Consider the following 10,000-nt stretch of genomic DNA (forward strand, 5'->3'; position numbering starts at 1 on the left):
TGTTGGAACAAAACACAGAGAATGCACTAGCGTGAAAATAAAGCCCCTTTCTACGATGCTATTCTTTTGATTGGTGCTCCTTTTTCTTGTCCCTTCCCTTCTTCTGAACTCCCTCCAGTCTTTCAGTTCATGTGAATGCATAGTTGATTGAGTTCTGTTTATGTGAGATAAATAATTGTACTAAGTGCTAAGACTGAACATTCTCTCTCTCTCTCTCTCTCTCTCTCTCTCGCTCTCTCTCTCTCTCTCTCTCTCTCTCTCTCTCTCTCTCTCTCTCGCTCTCTCGCTCTCTCGCTCTCTCTCTCTCTCTCTCTCTCTCTCTCTCTCTCGCTCTCTCCCTCTTTCCCTCCCTCCTACAGTGAAGAACGAGTGGAGTATTTTGGAGCCTCGTGGGGCGCTGGTGCAGGGTGGCTATGGCCACAGCAGTGCCTACGACCCCCACACCCACGCCATCTACGTCCACGGAGGATACAAGGCCTTCAGCGCTAACAAATACGGCCTGGCAGGAGACCTCTACCGCTACGACGTGCTCAGGAACATGTGGTGCGTAACCAACGGGGGAAAGGGTTGGCCTATTGTAAACTTCTCAAGCCTGTAAGCACAAAGACTATACAGTATATCTGGGGTGACTAGGCTATTGGGTTAGGCCAGAGGTGGGCAAACTCAGGCCCGGGGGCTACATGCGTCCCACCAAGCCAGATAACTTTTTAAAGTGTCAATCTCACCCAACATTCTTATAATGGCTACTCAATACTTGTGGGTTTAATCAAGGCCCCTGTATTCATCTAAATGTACTTCATTCCATGCAGTAACTATGTCCGTGTATGTTATTTCTTATTATTGACAAACAGTTTTCTAAACCAAATGGTCCTTGAGCCAAAATAATTATGTATAAGGTAAGGTATACAACAGGGTGGATGGCTTGCCCTGATATTCTTTCATTTTGAATATTTTGTGATAAATACAGGGAATGGTTCAGGTTACAATATTTACACTGTTATACTACTGTATATTATTATTATTAGTGTGCTGTTTTGCACACGTGTGTCCCTGTTGCATCTTGTTACTTCAACACCAAAATCAAAATCTGATGAAGTTATTAATGACCTCACAGTTGGCCGTCATTTTACTTCAATACTGACACATAGACCATCTAAATTAATAAATATTCACAATCAATTGGATTAGATCTGAATATGTCAGTATAGCCAACCATATCCAAAAAGGAATGTGGTACTAATTACGAACTGATTAGATGAACAACTTTTTGTATGCCTATTCACAGGAGCATCCTGAAGGACAGCGGATCTTTCCGGTACATGCACTCGGCCGTCATCGCCAGCGGGACCATGCTGGTGTTTGGGGGCAACACGCACAACGACACCAGCATGAGCCACGGGGCCAAGTGCTTCTCCTCCGACTTCATGGCCTACGATCTCGGTGAGTTCCAAATCCACTCCCCAGTGGTTCTCAAAGTGGGGTTCAGGGCCCCCGTTGGGGGGGTAGGTGGTGCTTTGCCAGGAGGGTCCGTGGTCCGAATGGCTACAGCAGTAGGCCCACATTTAAGAAAAACTTCCTACACAAGCCCCACTTTTGAATGAAAATGACTATGTAAATCAACCATGGTAACTGTAACTTTGGGGTGTGGTGATGAGGAGACCCTTGGCAAAGTTTCAACTCTAGTAGGGGTCTCCACAAACCAATAAAGTTGGAGAACCCCTGCTTTACCCACAACAGGGGTTGGAAAAACCCTTTTTTCCGGCCTTGAAAAACAAAAGCGTTCATCAGCAGGACCAGCCCTCGTTTGTTTGTAAGACACTTTGGATAAAAGTGTTAACTGTTAACTAAGTGTTGTGCACCATTTAGATTATGTGATGTGTAAAAAAAAGATTTGTAGTGATTAGCTAATTTGAACAATTAGCATTGGTATGCCACCGTTCCAATATGCACTCTTTGTAATATAGATGATGAAGTAGGGAAAAGTTGTTTTGGCTTGGTGCATTTACAATATTGGTGATCTGCCCTTCGCTACAGCCATGATCACCATACAAAAGACATGGGTTTCAAAATTGCTCAAAAACGGTAGATCACACTGGATATTAGCATCATATAGGTCTATACCACAGGAGATTGTTTGTGGCTGATCTTAAATAGTACATGATGTTTCACTGCTGGCCTGGTCAGGGCTGTGGTCATCATAACCGTCTCTAGGGTGTTTCTATGGCAACTAATGCGGCAGAGACCCCTAGCACTGAGACTCACTGCCTTGCATGCAAACACACAACACAGAGCCGGAGCTCCAGAGCAATAACTTTTTTGGTGCAGAAAATAACATTCAATATCCAAGGGCGATGTAATCAACACAGCACAAGCGATACAGACATATCTTGGTCTAGCTATTTACATCCGCCATAAAGGAAATATGACTGGAATATGACTTGAATATGTTATTTTCCTTGTAGATTATGAAACAGTTATGAGCTGCCATTGCGGGCTTTGCAAAATGTAATGTTTTCTGTTCGAGGCATATTGGAGACACGGCACAACACAGCACAGCAGATACAGAAATATATTGGTCTACACCTCCTCCTGTTATGCAGTAAAGGAAATATGACTTGTATTTATATTATAGATCAGTGAGAATTGGGCCATGATGATTTGCGATTGAGGGCCTTCCAGATATTTCCCTTTACAGACAGACACGACGCTGACAGTGTCTCCAACACAGCACAGCAGATACATAGACATCTTGGTCAAGACATCTTCCCTTTATGAATAAAGAAAATTCAGATGGGCCCGTTGACGGGTCTCTTCACTCTTTGCTGACAACACTCATCTACATCATAACGACATTACCGAGAGACCTTTAGTAGCATATTAAGATTTGGTCATAACAATTCTGTTGACGGTAAGGTTATCACAGAGACTCTGCGGTAAGGGGTTAAGATTAGTGAGAAAGAATTGGGCCATCATGGTTTGCGAATGGGGCCTTCCAGATATTTTCCTTTACAGAGAGTTTCTCCAGCACAGCACAGCAGATGCAGAGATATCTTTTGTCTAGCCATTCACTGTTTACGCAATAGAAGAAATATGAGTTTTATTTTCCATATAGATTGCTATAAGAATGTTGTGATGGAGAGGTTCCCTTGAGTTGTGAATGTTTTTCCTGTTTAAGAGCGGACGCGTTGCAGACAGTCGCCTGCCTCCATACTCCAGACTGCACGCCTCACTGGAACGTTTTAATTTATCGCCACCACCAACTGCCTGCTAATGTCTTCGGCACGCACGCCACTGCCTCAGGGAGGGGGGGGGGGCAAACTGGGGCGTCTCAGCACAACTTCCAGAGCAGGTCCCCGGGTAACACTCTCTCAGATCACTGTTTATACCCAGAACTCACTGGAGCGTAGTCAGCTTGATGAATTAGATTTGTTGCATATTTTACCTCGGAGCAGAATTTTTCTTCCTCCTCTGATCTGGCGTTAACAAGACTTTGATGGAACTCTGAGGAGAGTTTGCTCGTCGTTTACGCTGTTCTTTTTCAAGTTTGCAGAGAAGTGTGGATGTGCTTGCCATTTCTATGCTGATTTTGACCTTCAGATAGAGCATATACAGGGCAAGCAGCAATGTCTGACACAGCGTCTCTCTGGATTAATAAAGTGTTTATGTTGCACACATTATCATACTTAGTTGTCATTCAATGTGCTTGAAGAATACAAAAAAGACTTTTGTTGTGTAAGATGCTCTTTTTGACACGTTTTATTGCACAGAAGTGCTGAAGTGCTTGAATTTTCTCACCTGATTTTGACCTCCAGAGCAGGACATTCAGGCAGGAAGGCAGTTTCTTAGTCAGGGGTGGGGTGATAAGGAAATGGTGTGTGAGATACAGGCTTGACGCTTGCTGATAACTTAATGTTGAGGACTGTGTGTACAAGGATGCTTCATATCTGGCAGCTGATCCGAGTTGACTTCAGTAGAAATGAGTTTTAATTGGGTTAAAAGAAATCCCAACAGCTTGTCACTGTGGCAGATTACTTTATAATCTGTCATTTTCTGAATGCTATGACCAGGGAAATTTTGTGTTTAACATCATATAATATGGAGATCGTTTTCTTTTTAAATACCCACAAATAGTTCCTCATAAACTTATATTATTTATTACATAGACCTACATATTATATGACTGCCATAGCGGGGAGTTAATTTGTTGTTAACACGTTCTTCTTTTGGGTAAAGGCTACAAAGCATTCCAATTAGTAGTCATCGTGTCGGCATAGTCTATAATTAGCCCTTATACTGTAATTATAGCAGTTTGGGTGCACAGTACTCTCCCACACAAATCAACTAAGTGGGAAGAGAGAGCGTATTATTTGTATGCGTGTCTACATACTGTGTACCACAGCCACCCAGAATGCAACAGCCCTATGATCCCACAAGGCAGCCATGGCGACTGGAGTTCCCATGAGAACGCGCTAGGAAGGGCATGCTAGCACTAGAGCTGCTCACTCGGCTCCCTTATTTTCAGAAGGCAATGCAAGGTCACTGATGCGTGAGCGCAAACACACATACACACACACGCGCACGCGCACACGCACACACACACACACACACACACACACACACACAGACACAGACACAGACACAGACACAGACACAGACACAGACACAGACACAGCACGCACGCACGCACGCACGCACGCACGCACACACACACACACACACACACACACACACACACAGCACTTTTTAGTGTGTGAAAGCCCTGAGTGAGCTAATGTACTATGCTAATCTCTGGTGGGTTGCTTGCTCTTGCCTCGGGTGTAGTAGTGTGCCTGGTGGGAACTGTTGAGCCACTGTGCAGCGTTCGCATCCATGCAAACAGATGGTATGAAGAGGAGGAGGAGGAGGAGGTCCCTGGTCAAAAGATGATGTGCTGTTGTATACTGAATACTGATTCATTCAGAGTCTCCCGCTGTTGAGAGGCCAGGGCATGTTATAAGAGTGGGATGGAGGGGATCGTGTGAGGGAAAGGGTTGTTTTAAAGGGCTGATGACAGATTTTTGACGTTTTTTGATGTGATTTTTAGAGGGTTTGCTGACCTTTAAGGAGAGCTTATAAACCTACAGAATAAATATAGTGTATTCGCATTAGAATATACGGGGTTATTAATGAGGAAGGCAATTTCATTCTGCAGTATTCTATTTGAGAAAAACTGAGAACTTGAGTCAATTCACAAGTAGTCCACTCACAATTCAATTTTCTTTTTTATTCATGTATATATTTTAGGGCTTTTTTGCTTTAATTTTTGTCAGGACAGTGGAGGCAGGAAGAGAGACAGGAAATGAGTGGGGAGAGAGAGATGGGGAAGGATCAGCAAATGACCTGAATATTGTGACTAGAATGAGAAAACCAATGGCATCCTGTCTATTGTAGTATATGGCCTAGGCGCAAAGAAAAAAATACAAAATGTTCACTACGTGGTACAAGTCTATGTAGAGAGCAAATCAATGGCCCTGACACCCTACGTAGAGAATGAGTTAACATTTGGGATACTGCCGTGCAGACTACTACTCAAGTGTGCCATAAGCTTAAAAGCCCCACTGACAGTGTTTTCCCCTGAACCTGTCTTGTACGTCGAAGTGTTCTTAGTCCCACATTACAGGTGGTACAATCAAACATCTTCTCTTAGAGTAAGATAACCCAAACTCTGCCCACCCAATGCAAAGGAGAATGCTGAAGTTTGGTCTCGTAAGGAGCTGTTGTCCCCTCCTTCTTCTTGCCTTTCTGTGGCATTTGGTGGCGGCTTGCATGAGATGTGCGCTACCGCCATCTACAGTTCCAAGGGAACTCAATTCATTCTCAACCATAAGACTCCAAAAGTCTCCCACCGAAGGTCTCCTAAAGGGGCATTCGCATGACATCACATGGATCCAGGAAATGCATGGGATTAAATTAATTTACTCTAATAGAAGATGTTTGGTACAATATTGTGAATGTTAAGCGAGAAGACCGTATGGTATCTTGTCTATACGGCCCATGCCCAAAATTCAAATCTAAGCTGTTCACTACTCACGGGCAGTCATGGGTAAGCGGTTAGGGCTTCTGACTTGTAACCCGAAGGTTGCTGGTTCGACTCCCGACTTGCCAGGTTGGTGGGGGCAGTAATTAACCAGTGCTCTGAGAGTAGTAATAATAGTAGGCCTAATAGTAATGGGAACTGTGATGTATGGCATATAGCAGTGGTTCCCAACACGTTTTGCACTGGGACCATTTTATCCTAAACTTTTGGGGACCCCATTTTTTTCACATCCAAAACCATGACAGAGCAAACTGGCTGGCTATAAAAAAAACAGTGGATATTTCTGACAGTATAAGACTACAATAGCTATGGATTGTTAATTAGTGATATTTATTTGTATTTTTTTTATTTCACACCTAGACATTTCAGGGGAGCCCATTGGAATTCCAGGTGACCCCATACCCCAGTGTTGAAACAAAAAACACTGACATATAGCCTAGGCTATTGTGCATGAAGATGAAGAAACAAGCAATGATGCAATGCGCATAAACCCCCCCCCCCCCCCCCATAACAAAAGTGTCGCGACATTTTTAGAGTGCTCCTAAATGTGTATCTGTGCTCCTAAATTTGTATCCGTGCTCCTAATTTTTTTCATTTAGGAGCACCTGTGCTCCTAGTGAAAAAGCTTAATGTACAGCCCTGCTCTCCCCCATCCTCCTCCATGACTGAGGTACCCTGAGCATGGTACATTGTCCAGCCGCACTGCTCCCTTTGGCCGCCATTGAGGGCTGCCCCCTTTGCACGGGTGAGGCATAAATGCAATTTCATTGTGTGCAGTGCTGTGTCACAATGACAAAAGGAGTTGGAGTTTCCCAGTGGGGCTTTCACTTTTTCATCTTTTTCTTTCACTACTTTGTCTAAATCAATGCACCTCACAACCTTTTGTAGAGAATAATTTCACATTTCGGAGTCCTCTACACCACACTGCTCAAGCGAGTCATATAAGCATAAAAGCCCTACTGACTATGTTTTTCCACGCCAGGGAAGCATACAGATATGATTATCCTTCTGAGTGGTCTTCCACACAGCCTGGTGGTCCCTGATTTCCTTTGACTCTGTTTGCGAGCAGAACACCCAGGCGTGGTGTGCTCTGATGAAGTCACTTAGTCTTTTAACCCTCTGTTCAATTGTATTAACTTTTTTGTTTGGTCTTGGTGCTTGGTTCGTTCTCTGCTGACAAGGAAAAGAAAGCAGTTTGAAAGCATGCGAGGAAACTGGTGTGTGTGTGTGTGTGTGTGTGTGTGTGTGTGTGTGTGTGTGTGTGTGTGTGTGTGTGTGTGTGTGTGTGTGTGTGTGTGTGTGTGTGTGTGTGTGTGTGTGTGTGTGTGTGTGTGTGTGTGTGTGTGTGTGTGTGTGTGTGTGTGTGTGTGTGTGTGTGTGTGTGTGTGTGTGTGTGTGTGTGTGTGTGTGTGTGTGTGTGTGTCCGTAACGCAGCACAAATGCAATTAGGTTCTCAATTAAATCAGTTGTCTTATGTTAGGCGTGGACAACTGTGCTACAGACGCTCCCACTTAATCGAATCGGAGCAAAAAAAAGAGATTTAAGTTTCCCTTTTAACAGCAATGAGTTGGAGATGACAGCAGTCAAGTGTTGTTGATGATGACACGGACGCCCGCCGCTGCAATCTTCAGCAAAGCGAGCGTAGCGGGCGGCTTCTGCCTTCTTCTCGCCTACTTCTAGAGAAACTGTCTCCCCCTTTTTCGCTATCAGTCAAGTCTCCTCAGAGTCGGCGCCATAATAGATTCCTGCGGCCCCTAAAGCTTATCGCTAATTAGCCCGCTCTTAATAAGTACCGCTGATTTTAATGAGCTGGCAGCCCTCCGGAAGTGTTGTGGTGCTGGTGGAGCTCAGTTGGGTTGTTTAGCTTCGTCAGAGTCAGAGGCAGGGGAGTTGAATATTGCAGTTCCTTTAGCAGCCACCAGAGAGCAGCAGCAGACTGCGTTTTGATTGTAATATGGAGCTCGCCATGGAGCTCAGCGTGACTGCCTCTCAAGTTAAGATGTCTGTCGGTATGAGACAATCTCTCTCTCTCTCTCTCTCTCTCTCTCCCTCCCTCTCCCTCTCTCTCTCTCTCCCCCCATCTCTTTCTCTCTGCTCATGTCTTCTTCGTCCTCTTGTCTCTTACCTGCCCCCCTCTCTCATTCTCTCATGCTTTCTGTCTCGCTCCGCTTTTCTACTTTTTAAAATTCTCCTCAGTGCCATTTTAGGTCAGCATACCTCATTATCATGGTAAATGCAGTAGCGGCCGGTGGCTGGGGAAACAGGAAGGGCAGAAATTTTGGCGATCAAGTCCATAATAATTAAATCAATACGGTATAATTTACGAGTTTCATTGCGTGTGTAGGCAAGACAGGAGAGCGTTTTCCCATAGTGTTTGGTGTGTTAGTAAAACTCCACCTCCCGTGATACACCGCACCAGGCATGCGCGTTATCTGTTCAACTTCTGTTCTGAAGAAAGCTGTTTTTGACAGTTCTCTCAACGCAGCTAGTTCTTTTGCTCATTTAAGCAGAGTGACAGCATACACATGTTAAGACATTACAAGAAAAATGCTTTGTCTGCTCGCGGAGTTGGAGTTTGCGACAAGCAACACGACACATATGCACTCCACGCAACCGGTCAGCAACAGCAATCAGGAAAAGGCTAGCACAGCATCTCGCCTTCACCGTTCGTACATTACATTGATGCAACCAAAGCCCTGCAACACTATTCAATTCAGTCAGTCGTCCCCTTGCTGCCGGTTTAAATGCACCACAGAACCAAATGCCATCAATACCGGGGAAGGACGTGACTATTTTCGAAACAAGTAGCCATGGTTAAAACTTAACAGGGGAGCTCATCAACAGACTCGCTCCTGTTCTGCAATGCTAGGCAGGACCGGGTGCAAGTGTATTTTTTTTTTTTTTTAGCTTTTTCGGGGACACAGCAGACAATACTGAGCATAAATGAAGCTGTCAACAACATCCCAAGCTCAATAAGCTCAGATATTTCATTAAATAACTTCCAGTTTCCCTATTTCACAAAGACTTGATTCATAATCCCTCACGCTTTGTTTTAAACTATGTAGTAAGCCCAACGCAGCTTCTCAGAGAATGTCGTCAACTAGTCGGCTAGTCGTGGGGGTAGCAGCAGCATACTTTACGAAGCTACACATTTGCTTGCTGTCTCAACATTGCAAGCCCTCAAATTTCATTAAATAACAGACAGTTACCCATTATGCAAAGACTTCGGTCATAAAACCTTAGACTTTGCAATAGCAAATATACAAACTGTACTACCCCAAACGTGAATCCTTCACCAGCACACATATCCTTCGTCAAATCCGACATGGTTATCCGTTTAATCCACCGATTTTGTGAGGGAAATTTGCGGCAATGGAGTTAATAAAATCCCACAGGTTAGAGATGAGCGGAGTAATATGTTTGCTGTGTCTTTTTCAAAGCAGGCAGGGCCACCGTGTCATTGGTCAGGGCAGATCATACATCTGCCCTGATAGCGTCCATAAAGTCGCGCTTATGTTATGATATTATGCTAAGTATGCTACAGTGCTAATTTTGTAGAATGGGATCGGGGCGAGGGGGCCGGGCTTAGCTGAGGCGCTGAGAAATCTGCCCAGGCCAGTGGCCATAGACCCTAACGTTAAACAGCCACACAGGTGTAAACTAGACTTCTCAACAAAAATAAAACCCGATTCCACTCGCAAAGATCGTCACAAACTACAACATTGATGTAATACGATTCCCAGTGTGATTGAGGTTGCAATACATATTTTATCTACAATTTCTGAATGGATCTACTTTTCTCAGAGGAATAGTCTTTGGGGGGGCACTGCCCATCTGCCCTTAATGAACCGGCCGCGCCTGGGTAAATGCTTGGAGCAGAGGTATCACACAGAGAAACGGTAATATATTTAGAGAGGGCACATT

General features: G+C 44.4%; 1 protein-coding gene across 1 annotated transcript in view; it reads left to right on the forward strand.

Moving 5' to 3' along the window:
* Positions 1–10,000, forward strand: part of atrn (attractin) — a 129,922-nt gene that overhangs the window by 47,015 nt on the left and 72,907 nt on the right. Inside the window, exons 9-10 of the mRNA XM_063184077.1 lie at positions 360–543; positions 1,286–1,440. Coding sequence (XP_063040147.1) covers positions 360–543; positions 1,286–1,440 — 339 coding nt within the window. The remainder of the gene's footprint in view (positions 1–359; positions 544–1,285; positions 1,441–10,000) is intronic.

Source organism: Engraulis encrasicolus, chromosome 19 (genome assembly GCF_034702125.1).
Source record: "Engraulis encrasicolus isolate BLACKSEA-1 chromosome 19, IST_EnEncr_1.0, whole genome shotgun sequence".
Lineage (NCBI taxonomy): Eukaryota > Metazoa > Chordata > Actinopteri > Clupeiformes > Engraulidae > Engraulis > Engraulis encrasicolus.